Raw genomic sequence first — 15750 nt, 5'->3', positions numbered from 1 at the left:
CTTTCTTTTAGTATCTTCCTCAGTTTCTTTCTTTCCCGCACTGTCAAACACATATGTGGGAGGAGATCCAAAAGGCCTCCCCAGCAGCATCGTTCTCCATGTCCATGAATCTTTTTGACGGTGCGGGAATGACACTTTCGGCACATATTTTAGAGCTGATCATTTGCTAACTTCAACTCACTGTTCTATATGAAATCATGTCACTATCTGCATCCATGTTACATCATCGGTCTAAATAGGCTCTCTGTTTCTTCAGTTTTCCCTTTTTTTAGTTTGCAATTCATTTATTTTCAGATATTTGGAAGACCTTCCATGGTTGCCAGAGAACGGGGAATGTGCAGAATGATAACCAAATTCAGTGGTCCTATGATTTTTTTTGATGTTTTAAACATGTCTATCAGTGCATTGGACAAAATGTTAATTAGATTTGTCTTGAGTTCAGTTTCCATGAGGATATGGTCGCCATGATTTGAATCTTGAACTGAACTAGTTAGTTGTCAAACCCCATGTGTTGACTTGTGTTATCTTTGAATTTTAATTTGAGCAAGACAGTTTCTGGTTTGGTCAGGTACATGATTTTGAGCAAGAAACACAGTTGTACTAAAAATGGAGATGGATGAAGAGGAGGTGGAGACACACCTGTGCTGAGACGGGAGGAGATCCAAAGTCCTTCCCAGCAGCATCGTTCTCCATGTCCAGGTAGGTCCCTCCCTCGTTGCCATCCATGTTTCTTTGGATCTCTCTTGGTTTTGCCCTCTATATCTCGAGATCTCCTTTTTCCCCCTTTCTTTTCTGATCGCTTTTCCCGGCCGGGGGCGTCGCCACTGTGTTTCCAGATACTTTACGTGAGGAGGAAGAAGGAGAAGAAAGATGACGTGGAGACGTAGTTGTTAGAAGTGGCCTAGAAGGCCTAGTTCCTGGCCGTAGTTGTAAGACCCAGGAAGCTACAAAACTAGACTGAAAAACCAGAAAAAAACCGGACTGATGGTTGTTGGGCCGGACTGATCGGGGAATGAAAATGGACTGAGCCTTTCAGACTGAAAGGGACTGAACGTGGAAATGAACTGGGCTGGGGGAAACCTGACTTGAACCCAATTGCATTTTCAGCTAGATGATAATTAGACTCTCCCTATTAAAATTTCGCACAGGGCCCAGTTTTATTGGCGGCGATGAGCCCTCTAGTTATTTTAATCCTCTACTAAACGATCTAATTTTTATTGGTGATTAATAAAGCTCGCAGCGGAGTTGGTGTTTTTCTAAAAAAAAGACGAGCAAGTGCAAAAACAAAATCATAGATTTATTTTCAGGTTTGAAAAAAAAAAAGTAAACCGGTTACACCACGACAGTGTGAACAAGGTGCCCGTTTCGCTCTCTAGTCAAAGCGCCAGACCCATCAGAGCCAGCCCGCATCCCTATGATCGCGCGCTCTCCCGAGTGGCCCCGCATGGCATTGACACCTCCTTCTCTTCTTCATCCTCCTGCTGCTGCTGCTGCTGCTCCGTCACGTCCCGTCGGCGCTGCCATCTGTATCTTCGCCTCTGCCTCAAGCCATCAAGTGCAGCTAGCTGCACGGCACCCAGGCGAAGAGATAGAGAGGCACAGAGCGCCTTCTCCCAGTACCTTCTGCATTCACTTCCTCCTCTGTCCATCCCCTCTCCAAGAACTGCCTTGGTTCCTCCCTTCCTCCGCCGCCGGAGATCGTCGCCTCCGCCTCAAGACTGATACCGGCAGCGGCGCTCTTCGTCGGCCCTTCCATTCTCCATCGGTATGTTCTTTGAAGTGTGCCCTGTTTGCTCTGTCTCCCGGCTCCCTTCCTTGCCTCCTTGCTCGTGTATTTGTGCACCTCCCGAAATGCGACGGAGATCGTTTGGATTCGACGGTTTTTTTCTTCCGTTGAGTCCTCTCTGGTTATTTCTCTTTCTTCAGATCAATCCTTCTTTTTCTAATAATAACCTTCAAAAATAAACTTATATATGGATAAGTAGCACTCTAGGGTTAGAAGTAGTACTCTCCGTTCTATAGACTTTTTATTTTTCACGCAAGTGCATATGTTACTGATATGCTTCATCGTTATGAACTTATGATAAATTGATAATGCATATCCTTCCAGAGAAAGATAACTGTATTTCCGCACATATTCGTTGACACTAGGAAATGGGATTTCAGTATTTCACTGCTTGTAGAGATATTGAAGGTACTAGCGATCAGAATCTATTTTGGGTGTAGACTGAACATTTTCTGCATTCTGCTTATCAAGCACTTGGATTTTCACATCATGAGGTTCTAGCTACATCGCAAGCAAGATGCCCAAGGAACCTAGAGGCCGCCCTAGCCATCCGATCGATGAAACTCGTAAGTGATTACCATGGCCATTTCTCTGTAAAACGTTAATTGAAATTGTATGATCAAATGTAGCTGAACCTTTCCTTTGCTTGCAGCATTTGAGGCACTTTATGATGGCTCATGGCATGGAGTTAAGTGTATAAGGGTCAGGGATGGCGGTCTCTTCGTTAAGTTCGTCTACTCTGGATCCACAGTGGAGCATAATGTTAGCGGGGATCATCTGCGCATGCGATCCAGAAAGGCGACATGCTTCGATTGCTTGCATGTTCTCAAGCCAGGTGTTAGTGTCTCTGTACTATCACCTAATGCCCTCCAAGTAAGTTCGACAGGAGAAAACATATCTTCTGTATGTCAGGTTTACGTAGCTGTTCTGTTCTCTCCCAAAAATACATAATGTTGTTACAGGAATGTGAAAAAGCCCATCATATTTTTGTAAGAACAAAAAAAGTACATAATGTAATGGGAAGAACTAGATGCGACCGCCTTACCATCTTTGGTATATCCATGTTATTTGATAGCATCATCGCTTGATTACTTTATTGATGTTGTCCATGCAGATATTACCCTGTCATGATGATGCAAGGCTTGTCGCAATCAAGAGAAATCATAACGCAGATCAGTGTCTCTGCAAGTTTGCTGTTATGCTCTACAAGAATCAATGCCCTGGCAACACTGAAAAAGGAAAAATGATATCTGATAGAAAAGAGGAGGTGGTGATGACCCTAAGAAATATCTTCCTCTTGCAAAAACTCCGGCCGAAGGAGCTCCTGGAGGAAAGCATACAATGGAGTTGTACGGTGGACTGCCTCTCTCACAATAGAAGCAAGCTCTTAAGTGGTAGGTTCTCTTCAGAAATTGCACATCTCATAGTACTGTCTACTCTGAGGGGAATGGAGTTCAGCATCAAGCTGGTAGAGGGTAAGATCATTTATCGTAGCATCAAAGGAGACAAAGCACGATACAGTCTCGATTCCATGACCGTCCCTCCAGGATTTGGCAACAGCATGGATATAATTTCATTCCAACCGCATGATGAGACTTTACGCCCAATTACCAAAAATGTCCCTCTCACTCATCCAAAGAAGGACAATCTCACAGAAGACACGAGTTTTGTTTTGAATACTGAATTGGCTATTCCATTAGAATACATGAGATTGGATGGTCTAATCGATGCTTTCTGTGCAAACAAGCACAATCCAATCACTGTGAAGACTGAATTGGATGTTCTATCTGATGTTTTCTCGTATGAGCAACTGGACATGAGGCGCTCAAAGCGTCTCAAAACTCAACCGGAGCACTTTATCAGTTATGATGCACCTAACTTCGATCGTGACAAGTGGAAGAGGCGTGGTGCATCATCCACCAAGCATGATAAACTTCAAAGAGCTTCATATCAAGATTTATCAGTTAAAGTAGAATCAAGCTTGGAAGAGGTCCCAGTGAACATCACACCAAACCAAGCAGCTGCAGGTGCTTTCGTGACCAAGGAAGACTCAAGCTCCACAAAAAGGCAGCGTATGAGCACAAGAACTCCTGTGAAGGAAAAATCCATCTCTGAGGAAGCGAAGGCGAAGAGCACAACTCAAGAAATGGCTTCGTATCGATATTCATCAGTTGAAGTAGATTCAAGCTGTGAAGAGGTCCCAGCAAACATCACACCGCACCAAGCAGGTGCATGCACTTTTCTGGTCAAGGAAAAACCAAGCTCCACAAAAGAGCAGTATAAGAGCACAAGGAGAACTCCTGTGAAGAAAAACCCCAGCTCTGATGTAGTTAAGGAGAAGAGTACAATTCAAGAAACAGCTTTAGATTCTCCTATTCCTCGGACACCTGTAAAGAATAAGGAGAAGAATCATCGTCCGCCTATGTCATTTCAACGGAACTCATTTACTTTATCATGCAGCCTAAATGGCAATTCTGAGCCAGCATTCTGTCAGAAAAGTGGTAGGAAAAGAAAGGAACGCATGTCTGAAAGAGAATACAAGCAAATGATAAACCAATGCATAGGAAACATCCAGAGTGAAATGGAAAGGGACTTTGAGTTCCCTCTTGATGTCCCTGTGATGAATTACCATCAGGGTGCTTACCAAGAAGAGGATTTTACGTGGCCACCTTCTGCTGATAGTCCAGATGAGAAGGATGAGCTTGATGATCTTGATGATCTTTGGAAAGAAATGGACTACTCATTGACCACAGTAGCACTTCTTGAGCAAAAGCAGGTCTGCATATTCTTTTGTAATTGTTCAACTTTCTCATGAAATGGTTTAGAACTTTTCGAGAAAATGAAAGGATCAAGAATTTGGCAATATACAAGCAGTTGTGTCCCTTTCTTTGGTTATGCACATCTTTATTCCTTATTATTTAAGATACTGAGATTGTGGTCATTCTGATATAAATAAGTCTGTCTGTACTGCTGATAAAGCTATGTACAAAACCTTAGGAATTTTGTAGAAATGATTTAAGTAATGATCAGTATATCACCGTTTTCGCATGATATTCCTTTATTATCTGCATTTTGCGGGGTCATTATCTGCTATTTATCAACGGGAATTAGCTACAAGTTTAACATCTACTCCTAGGTCATAAGTTATTTTGTTGCAATTATTTGGTAAATTATTTGGAGTGCAATCGACGCAATGTTAAACATCTTGTGCCGTAGGAACATTTTGGTATTTCACTTCATTTGATTGACCGTCTTTGATTTTTGCATAAAACCACAATAAACGGACTATGGAAGGAGCTTTATTAGCACATCTTTGCAGTCGTAATGCCGTGAATTGCTTGATGTTCATAAGAAAGTATGGTCCTTTTTTCTTCCGCAATTTGGTAACAAGTTACAAACTTCCAGGGCCCAGATTCAGAAGCAGTTCATGAGAGCACTGCTGGTTTAGGAAAAAACGGAGAAATACCATGTCATCATGACTGCATACTGGATGAGGAGCATGGACTGGTGTGCAGATTATGCAATGTTGTATGTACTGAGGCAAAGGATATATTTCCAGAAATGGTAGGTCCAGTTAAAGCAATTACAACTTCTTTTCACTATTTCCAATTTGGACTCGTCTTTTTTTTAGGCATCTTTGGACTCATCTTTGACAGGATGCATGATATTTTCGATTCATGCAGGTCAATGGTAATGACTATAATAAGAAGAGACCTGGATGCAGTAATTTTTACCATGATGAGCATGTACTTGACCCTTCTCTTTTTGCAATCCTGGGACCAGAGCTTTCGGAATTGAGGGGCTCTGTGAACTTGTGGAGTTTAATACCCGATCTCGAGCCTAAACTGCTTCCTCATCAAAGGAAGGCGTTCGAGTTTATTTGGAAAAACTTGGCGGGATCATTGCAACTTGAGGAAATGAATAATCCGACAGCCAGTACAGGTGGCTGTGTGGTTGCACATACTCCTGGATCCGGGAAAACACTGCTGCTGATCTCATTTCTTGTCAGTTACTTGAAGGTTCACCCGAGAAGCCGGCCGTTAGTTCTTACTCCAAAATCTGCTATCCACACATGGAGGAGAGAATTCGAGAAATGGGGTATTTCACTTCCTCTGCATGTGCTTCACCATGCTGACAGAAGTGGCAAGCCAATGGGGGATATTGATCCTAGGCTGCAGGCAATGTTAAGCAATTTTCGCCAGTCGTCCTGGAAAAATATGCGACTTGTGGATTGTATGGACAAGTTATGCAAGTGGCACGAGAGTCCAAGTATTCTCCTCATGACGTACTCGTCGTTCTTAGGGATGACGAGAGAAGACACAAGAATGTCGCAGCGAGCATTCATGGCACAAGTCCTGATCAACAACCCTGGGCTGTTGATCCTCGACGAGGGACACAACCCCAGGAGCAACAAATCGAAGTTGAGGCGGGTGCTTATGAAGGTGAAGACTGAGTATAGAATCCTCCTGTCTGGTACAATCTTCCAGAATAATTTTGAAGAGTATTTCAACACCCTATCTTTGGCCAGACCTCGGTTTGTCAATGATGTCATGACTGCACTTGTCCCAGAAAGGAAGAAGGAAACCAGCAGCAGGAGAGCTAAACATATAGAAGCAGTGACAAGGCGCATTTTTGTGGAAAGAGTTGGGCAAAAGATGGAGTCTAGCGACAATTGGGACCGGGTCGATGGCATCAATTTGTTAAACGAGCTTACATGTGGATTCATCGATTCTTTCGAAGGGTCAAAGCTAAGCAGCCTTCCAGGGATACATGCATATACCCTTTTCATGAAACCCACTGACATCCAAAAGGAGATACTTTCGAAAATAACGATGGCTACGTCATGCGGTGGCCGTTACCTTCTTGAGGTTGAGCATCTCATCACAATTTGCTCTATCCATCCATGGCTTATGAAAAACACCAAATGTGCTAGCAGTTACTTCACTCCAGCAGAAATAGATAAAGTTGACAAGTACAAGAGGGACTTGGCAGCTGGTTGCAAGGCCAAGTTTGTCATCGATCTGCTGCACAAGTCCTCCTACAGGGGGGAGAGGGTGCTGATATTCTGCCACAATGTGTCCCCGATAAACTTCTTGGTCAAGTTGATCGAGTGTGTCTTCGGATGGCGCCTCGGGGAGGAAGTCCTCGTGCTTCAAGGTAACCAGGAGCTTCCTGTCCGTTCCGACGTCATGGATAAATTCAATGGTGACATTGAAGGAAAGAGGAAGGTGCTTATTGCTTCGACAACAGCTTGTGCCGAGGGTATCAGCTTGACAGGTGCATCAAGGTTGGTCATGCTGGATTCAGAGTGGAACCACTCCAAGACCAGGCAGGCGATAGCGCGGGCGTTCAGGCCTGGCCAGCAGAGAACCGTGTATGTCTACCTTCTCGTGGCATCTGGTACATGGGAGGAGGAGAAGTACAGCAGCAACCGGAGAAAAGCTTGGGTAGCGAAAATGGTCTTCCATGGACGCTATTTCGTTGATCCGTTGCAGAACGCCGTGACTGCTATTGATGACAGTGTTCTCAAGGAGCTTGCGGATGAAGACAAGACCAAAACTTTCCATAAGATAGTTAAGCAGGACTGACCGACCAATGCTGTTCTACCTCTGCCTGTTCCTCTATCCTACATGGCTATTTTGTTTTTCTAATGTGTAGACCTGCCCTGTAGCGTTTCTACAGGGCCTCATGTTTTTTTTTTATCTGGATAGAGCCTCATGTATATATAGCATGTATGGACATTCTCTAGTATGAACCTATCTAATATTTTGTATGCTCTTTTGCTGGTTCTAGACTTCTAGCAAAGATTTTCTCTGAACTAGATGAATTCTGACCAGTTATCAGTTACAGAAATCTGGCACAAAATTCAGACTCAACAGCAACAGTTTGTTCCTTTGGCATAAGAGGGCGGTGCTATTCATGTTTGTCGACGACAGGTACGTATGTGTATCTCCCTTATGTTTGTTGCAAGTGGATCCAGTATTGATGTCTTGTAACTCGTACAATGCATAGAATCTTTTATCAGTTTTTGTTTTCACAGAATCTCACAATTTTGGCGATTGCAAAATTCTTGCTAGACAAGATATTTTGCAGATACGCGCCAACTGAATTATTGCTTATGGGCCTTCCTTGTCAAGTTGCTGGCATCTCCTTCGTACTCTCACTCACCCTGTCAAACCAAATTAACTGGTGTCCCAACTTCAAGTCCATTTTCTGGGTCTTTTAATTTGAAGTACCATTTGATCATTCAAAAATAATGCTCCAACCACCATCTCTTTCCATCTACAGTGAAAAGGATGCAACCAACACTTTTGTATCAACTAGTATTCACTCGTTTCCAACAAAATAAACTCCTACTTTCCCCAGTTGGTGTGACTAAAACATATGAGATGGGTGAAGAAAATTCTGAAGAATCACAAGGACCAGATAACAGTTTGATTCAGGAAACAATGCATTGTGATGTTCAGGCTGGCATAACTGGCAGTAGTTACTTTAGATAGGGAGCCTCTCCCACTTGCTCATCAAGTTTCATTATCATGTCCACCTGCCTTTAGCCAGACCTAATACAAGTGGACATGCCAGTTTGCTCATTACTTCACTATATCTTTCCTGTTCCAACTATATACAGAGTAAAAGGATGCAAATATGTTTCCGTGTCTATTTTATCTCCGGATTTGTGAGATGGTGTCTGAAAGATCAGTTTAGAAGGATGGACGAAAGGACCTCCTTTTTTAAGATCCGAGGAATTTCTTGTTAGGATGTATATATTGATCCTGTGAAATTCTGGGCTCTATTTATTTTGAAAGAGGAATGGTATCATGGCATCTCTAAAATTGATATGCTTTTCATTGTCCTGAACCCTTGTTCTGTGCTGCGTTCCGAGTGCAACTCCACCCACTCTTTCCTTCAGACTTCTTTTCTTCGACTTAAAAAATGATACTACTACTATATTGATTGGTCTTGGAAAATGGTTCCATCTGTATGTGTGGCTGGCTGTGAAGTGTGCATTGTTATTTTCTCCTTAGCACAAGCCAAATTGTGCTAACCTGGTGCCAAAGGTTGTGGCCTTATTTTTTAATCTGGCACGCACAATGCTACCCACAGGTTTGGCCACTCTGTCAAAGCTAGGTCTATTTCTCTCTCCTTTTGTCCAGGAAACCATGAACCATCTCCATGAACTTGCCAAATCCACAGAATGCTAGAAGCTTCTAGGCACTACTACAGCACCACCATACCTAGCTCATGTCCCTGTCTATCTCCTCAGGTAGCCCATGGATTTGGCAACTGGCAAAAATACTCATATATTTGCCTTTACACAGCTAGCCAAGTCGAACTGAGCCAAGGAAAGGTGACACTTGATGATGCTCACGTCCAGCTAAAAATATACTCATCATCTGACTTTACATGCTACTTCCAGACAGTGCTATTTTCCATCATCATCAGTGCACCAGAAATGCATTCCACTAATCTGTCACGCACCAATTCTCATCTTTCTCTGTTCGGTAAATTATCTCCTTTTTTGCTCTGTAGGGGTTGCTTGTCAGGCTACACTATAGAAGGAACAGAAGAGAACATGCAGCTAAAATTTGGAGGAGCTGGTGACCCAAAGGGAAGGACAGTCCAACAGCAGCAGCCATAGTTAGATAGATAATCTCGAGTCTCAACTAACACAACTTGGATCTTTTTTTCGATGATATCACTTGCACTGCCTTTATCTTTCTTGTCCATTTCTTCCTTCAATTTAAAATACTGAACATCACCTTGCTCATCAACTATTGGTGCCATGGAGCCATTGTTCCCAAAATATCTACTTGTGCATGAATGTTATCATTTTAATTGTTGCTTGAGTTTCGCGTGCATGTGGAGGATTTTTTTTTAACAAATTTTGACTGCTATAATGTGAGATGCATGCCTATTTTACTCGCCCAGAGTATAAATTCGAATGTATCATTCTTTTCCAAAAAAAACAAATTGTATGATTGTGATTTTATATCACACATAAGAGCAATTATTGGTCAAAGGTTATCATCGTGAAATAAAATACACACTATACTTTAAAATGGGGGAAGTATCATATACTACTACCAGATAAAATAAAATTGAGCAACAACTAGAAGCGCCCAACTCTTCAACTTGCCAGAAACATCCTGGTTACAATACATTACATATCTCTGTCAACCGAGAAGTTTGCAAAATAAATGTTTTCAATACATTATATGTCTCTGTCAAACGAGAAGTTCGCAAAAATATTGTTTCGGACAATCTACGCGAGGGAGGATGCTGAACGTTTTGTTACGCAGTGAAAATTAAAATGTTTGAAGCCGCTATCGCTATCTATATGCACTATGTGCCGGTAGGAATTAGAAAGGGGATTTGTACCAACCCAGTCCGACAACAGCGGCAGGAGGGTGAAGCACGCATCGTCCGACATGAAATGGGTTAAGATGAAAATATGCTCGGCGGAATGTGGTTAATTAAAGAAGGCTGTATAATTAATATTTAAATACACTCGTTGTGCTTTTTCTGTCATTTTGAGTGTGATTTTGGTACTTAATATTTTCTATTGATTAATGTTTGCATTCAGTTACTTGAATGGTTTGTTTATAAGATCATTTTTTTGTGCCTTATAAGATCATATGTTGGCCTCAATATGGAAAAAGAGTAAAGTAAAGAACCTCAAATGATGACCAAAGTGATGTCCAAGCCGTGATCCGAAGAATGGTCTTGTGAAAAATGAGTTTATGGCAAGCATGGCTTAAAGAAGAAGATTGAGTGAGCATTCAGGTTTACCTTCAATACCATAAGGGATAGAGAAGAGAGGACACGATGTTGATCAAGATAAAGTGTAAAGATAGAATTTAAGTTGATCAATCCACAAAGCATAGATGATGTACCGAGTGGGAACAATTGATCTAGGAGCATGAAAAGCAATTGTCGATTGATATATTTGGAATCACAAAAATTTTATACGCCTCTCGCGTCGCTCCCGAGGACGACGCCGGAGGCCCCAACCCTAGCGCCGCCAGCCCCCCTCCCGTGGTCTCTCCCCCTCCGCGAGCTGCTCATTCAATTAATCAATGGGTTTTCCTTCTCCCAGCGGAGCAGCGGGATGATATGGTTATTGGATGCAACCGGATGCTAGTGGTTGCTCAGGACTTCTTTTTCCAGGCTACTGGGTGGCGGCATCTTAATAGAATAGCAAATGCATAGCTTTTCTAAGTGCCATATTTTCGGCTGGTTCATTCATGTATCGACCTTAGATTTTACGTGATTGTAATAACTGAGGATGAATCGTTTGTGACTTGATAATAAGTTTTAATAAAGCAAGCCGTGTGCATCTATTGATGAAGAGGATGGGGCTATGCTCCTTTATCGAAAAAATTTGTGCATTTGTGACACATTTTACCATGATCAGTGAAACTTCTACAAAAACATATCATTTAAAAATTTAAACATGGTTTAGCCTCAATTTAGCATTTTGCTTGTTATTGTTAGATAAAAAGGCATGACGCCGATGTGGATCGATAAAATATGTAAATATTGGAGAGCCTCATGGACGATAATGTCTAAACTTCTTTAATCCATATGTCCCCACTCTCTCTCTCTCTGGCTATCTCTCTTGATGTCACCTTTTGATGTAGTCCTCTCTCTTCTTACCCTTTGGAGGAATCCTCACTTAGTTTATGGTCCTCCTTTTATAGCTCAAGGAGGTAGCACACTAGCCTCGAATGCTCTTTGTCATGCTCTAGCTTCTCTTCCGCTTCACGGATCTTCGTGTGAGGACCTCCTCTTGCCTTGTAGCTTGCTCCGCCGCATCTTGGAACCCGCCGGGCCTCCCAGGTCTTGGCACCATTGCCTATTCAACGGATTGGGTGGTTGCACCCGTGTCGATACGGCTGTACCCTTGTCCCTTAACACGTGTTGTCCATGCGCTCTCCTCTACTTTAAGCATCGGAGCGTGGAGGAGTGTATGGGAATGCGAGGGGGATTCCCATGCTGCCTCGAGACTGTCCCGCTAGGTACCGCTCAATCTGGGACATAGTCGTGGCTGATGTAGCCCCTCCCTGGATTCTCATGGTGATGTCAGGGTTGATGCTTCCCTCTCGGGTCCTTGGCCATCTGATGCTCCGTCGGAGCCTCTTTCGGGCTCCTCCGAGGGCTTTTCCCAGGTATCCCCAATCGAGGGGATCTGACAAGCGGACCCCACAGTCGATTCAGGGAACCCTAGTTCCCCGAGAGTCGACAATGGGTAATCTACACGAAATTTCACTCGGCGGGTAACTAGTGTCATAAATATATAACTAGATGGTAAAAAGTGAAATTTGCTCTTTGTTTTACGTAATATCCGGTTAAATTATTTTCTTTATTTTGTTTGGCGGTAAGAGCATCTCCAGCGGCGCGACGCAAACGGACGAAGAGCGGCTGTTTTCGTCCGCCGTGACCGGAAATGCGTCTGGGGCCTGCTCCAGTGGGACGACGCAAAGTGACCGGGCCGTCCGCGGAGACGCAAACCTGGCCTAAATATGCGCCAGGTTTGCGTCTGCGCGGACGCTCGGCGGCCGCGCAGAGCGTCCTCCATTTCGTACCCGGTCCCGCATGTCAGGGACAGCGAAATCGATCGCTTCGATTTGCTTCTTTTTCCCCTCCTTTACTGCCCTAGTGTGACGCCACCACCCCAACCCCACCCGCCGCCGTCCGGCCGCAGTAGTCGCCGTCGGCTCCGTTCTTGCCGCGCGGGAGAGCAGGAGCGTACTTGGGCTTGGCTCCGCCGCGTATCTGCCGGTTGTTTTCGGGCGAAACGCTCCCGGTTGCGCCGCCCTTCCACGCCGCCCACGACCTGTTCGGTCAATTGCGTCGGTACGTTTCTCACTCGTGTTTTCGGCGATATTGTGTCGCAGTTTGAACCCACGCAGATGGACATGTGGCAGATGTTGGACAAGTTTCGCGCGGAGGTCGTCGACTCCTCTTCCGACGAGGAGTCCGATCAGTCGACGCAGACATTGGCAACTACTGCGGCCTCCATGATCCACGAATTCACCTCAAACCCGGGGCCGGAGCACCAGGGCTCTGTGAAGGGGCGCTCCAAAAACCTGCCGCGCAACAAAGTGGCAGGGCAGGCCCGCCTCCACAAGGACTACTTCCACCTCACCAATCCGATCTTCCCGGAAAAACTGTTTCGGTGCCGATACAGGATGTCAAGGGACCTGTTCTTGGTCATTCTACGCGGCGTCAGAAACTAAGACCCCTACTTTCAATGCAGGCCCGATGCAACAGGTGCGTTAGGCTTCACCTCCTACCAAAAATGCTCCGCGGCTATTCGCAAGCTCTCATATGGAATGGCTGCGGATATATTCGATGAGTATCTTCGAATGGGTGAGAGCACCTGTCTTGAGGCCATGTACAGGTTTTGCCGAGCCGTGATTGCCGTGTTCGGAGAGTATTACTGTAGGGAGCCAACTGTTGAGGATACAAGGCGGCTCCTGTCTATCAACGAGTCTAGAGGCTTCCCATGAATGATTGGCAGCATAGATTGCATGCACTGGCAGTGGAAAACTGTCCATTTGGATGACAGGGTGCGTACAGCGGGCATGAGGAGGGAAAAACTGTCATTCTTGAAGCTGTCATATCTCAAGATTTGTGGGTTTGGCATTCATTCTTTGGCATGGCCGGTTCCAACAATGACATCAATGTGTTGCACCGGTCACCGGTTTTCAACCGGCTCATGCAAGGCAAAGCTCCCCGGGTGAGCTATGAGATCAATGGAAATGCATATGACAAGCCATATTATCTTGCTGATGGCATCTACCCTGACTGGGCCACATTGGTGAATACTGTCCGCAATCCAAACTCCGAGAAGACGAGGAGGTTTACCAAGATGCAAGAGGCTTGCAGGAAAGATGTGGAGCGCGGATTCGGTGTGCTCCAAGCTCGGTAGGCAATTGTCCGTCATCCGGCAAGAACATGGTCCCTGAAACCATGCATGAGGTAATGACATGCTGCGTGATCATGCACAACATGATCGTTGAGAACGAGCGTCCTGATGACCGCAATGAGAACCACTGGGATTTTCAAGGTGAGCTGGTGGCGCCACTTCCTGGAACTTCATCCTGGCAAGAGTATCTAAATATCAATGTAGAAGTTACTAACGAGAACGTCTCCAAACAGCTGTAGACGGATCTGATTGAGCATCAGTGGACATTGGCTGGCCATGAAGATCATGCCTAGAGAATACTATCTTATTTTCATGTAAACAATTAAAAATTGAAATGTAATAACTATGACTTTGTTGATTTTCTTTTGTTGTTGTTTGGAAACTTCATAAATTGATGCAAACGCAGAAATACGTCGAGCCACTGGAGCCACCCCCAAGCTGACGCGCAGACAAAAACGGTCTATCTCGCATCCGCCGCGCTGACGCAAACGGATTTTTCGAACGTCCGAAATGCATGGCGCCGCTGAAGATGCCTAATGGTGACAGTGGTAGTCAATCACTCCAAGCGCGTTTGTCTCCTTTCTTGCTTCCCCGTGAGGTACAGGCCCGCCACAGCCCGCCCACAGGTGCTCCGCACTATATATCCACCCACTTTATTTTAAGTTTCTCCCAAACCAAACCAACGGCGCAACCCGCAGCGCACCATTCCAACAAACAAACAGCTAGCAAATCCCGTTCCGACCAAGAGGAAGAAGCAGGCAGAGATGCCGACGCCGTACAGCGCGGCGGCGCTGAAGCCGAGCGTGCAGCACCGGCTGGCTTCCGGCGCGTCGTCCGCGGCGGCGCACCGGTGCGGCGAGCACGACGCGACGGTGCCGGCGGAGGTGGCGCGGCACCACGAGCACCTGGCGGCGACGAGCTTGGGCGGGCGGCGGTGCTGCTGCTCGGCGGTGGTGCAGCGCGTGGCGGCGCCAGCCGCCGACGTGTGGTCGGTGGTCCGGCGCTTCGACCAGCCGCAGGCGTACAAGAGCTTCGTGCGCAGCTGCGCGGTGCTGGACGGCGACGGCGGCGTGGGCACGCTGCGCGAGGTGCGCGTGGTCTCCGGCCTGCCCGCCGCGTCCAGCCGCGAGCGGCTGGAGATCCTGGACGACGAGCGGCACGTGCTGAGCTTCAGCGTGGTGGGCGGCGAGCACCGGCTGCGCAACTACCGGTCCGTCACCACCGTCCACCCGGACGTGTCCGAGACGCTGGTGGTGGAGAGCTACGTGGTGGACGTGCCGCCGGGGAACACCCCCGACGACACCCGCGTGTTCGTCGACACCATCGTCAAGTGCAACCTGCAGTCCCTCGCCCGCACCGCCGAGAAGCTCGCCGGCGCCGGCGGGCGGGTGGCGTGCTCGCAGTGATCGGAGCGGATCGAGGCGTCGACTCTCCGTCCCGTCGGGTCAAACTCAAACTCTCCAATTAATCCATGGCGGTGTGAGCGCGTGTTTTTTTTTTCTGTGGCGTGAGAGCGAGGGGGTCGGTCCGGTCGGTGCGCTTTCACACCTGCCCCCTCGCTGTTTCTCCCTATTGCGAGACACGCCACATTTCTAGCAGTCCTAGCTCTAGTCTTTGTTCCCCTTTTGTTGTTGTTCTTTGTTAGTAAGATTGACAGAAAAATCAGTAAAAACTAGAAGTGCTACTACGGTACTACCAGCATCGATCTTCACCAGACTCCTGAAAATTTATCTGTATATTCTTCCATGTTCCGTCATGCCATATGTTAAAAATGTGGTTGTGTTTGCCCATCGACCTTTTCGATCCAAGACATTTGAAAAGATGGCAAGAAAATGCTCAAACCGAAGAACATAGACCATGTCGCATTCTCTCCTCCAATCCTACGACCATGTGTTCTTCCTTGACATGTCTGATCAAGGCGAAGCGAATAGTATGAAGTTGTAGGGGTGTGCGTGGAAAATTGGGCGCCCACTTGCAGTACCAAAACTCGAGGAACGTGAGTTGTACTGCGGCCATGTTGGCAAGGACGAGC

The 15750-nt window shown here is 45.9% G+C and overlaps 2 protein-coding genes across 2 annotated transcripts; both read left to right on the top strand.

The window, feature by feature from the left end:
* The first annotated feature begins 1502 nt into the window (after window positions 1–1502).
* LOC127331373 (SNF2 domain-containing protein CLASSY 1-like) lies at window positions 1503–7639 on the top strand. The gene is made up of 6 exons (XM_051357507.2): window positions 1503–1765; window positions 2258–2352; window positions 2439–2659; window positions 2901–4562; window positions 5192–5350; window positions 5470–7639. The coding sequence occupies exons 2-6, from the start codon at window positions 2304–2306 to the stop codon at window positions 7372–7374; spliced, it is 3996 nt and encodes a 1331-aa protein (XP_051213467.1). The 5' UTR covers window positions 1503–1765; window positions 2258–2303; the 3' UTR covers window positions 7375–7639.
* Window positions 7640–14393: 6754 nt separating this feature from the next.
* Window positions 14394–15474, top strand: LOC127331371 (abscisic acid receptor PYL4). The gene has a single exon (XM_051357506.2). The coding sequence runs from the start codon at window positions 14483–14485 to the stop codon at window positions 15122–15124; it is 642 nt and encodes a 213-aa protein (XP_051213466.1). The 5' UTR covers window positions 14394–14482; the 3' UTR covers window positions 15125–15474.
* Window positions 15475–15750: the final 276 nt, after the last annotated feature.

This window comes from Lolium perenne, chromosome 2 (genome assembly GCF_019359855.2).
Source record: "Lolium perenne isolate Kyuss_39 chromosome 2, Kyuss_2.0, whole genome shotgun sequence".
Lineage (NCBI taxonomy): Eukaryota > Viridiplantae > Streptophyta > Magnoliopsida > Poales > Poaceae > Lolium > Lolium perenne.
Note: the sequence above shows the minus strand (reverse complement) of the source record. Positions and strands in the feature narration are given on the sequence as shown.

Excerpts from the sequence above, each read along its gene's own strand:
- LOC127331373 (XM_051357507.2), top strand. The coding sequence starts at position 2,304 with ATGCCCAAGGAACCTAGAGGCCGCCCTAGCCATCCGATCGATGAAACT. Across the intron at positions 2,353-2,438 it reads CCATCCGATCGATGAAACTC|CATTTGAGGCACTTTATGAT; the intron begins GTAAGTGATTAC and ends CTTTGCTTGCAG. Across the intron at positions 4,563-5,191 it reads CACTTCTTGAGCAAAAGCAG|GGCCCAGATTCAGAAGCAGT; the intron begins GTCTGCATATTC and ends ACAAACTTCCAG.
- LOC127331371 (XM_051357506.2), top strand. The coding sequence starts at position 14,483 with ATGCCGACGCCGTACAGCGCGGCGGCGCTGAAGCCGAGCGTGCAGCAC.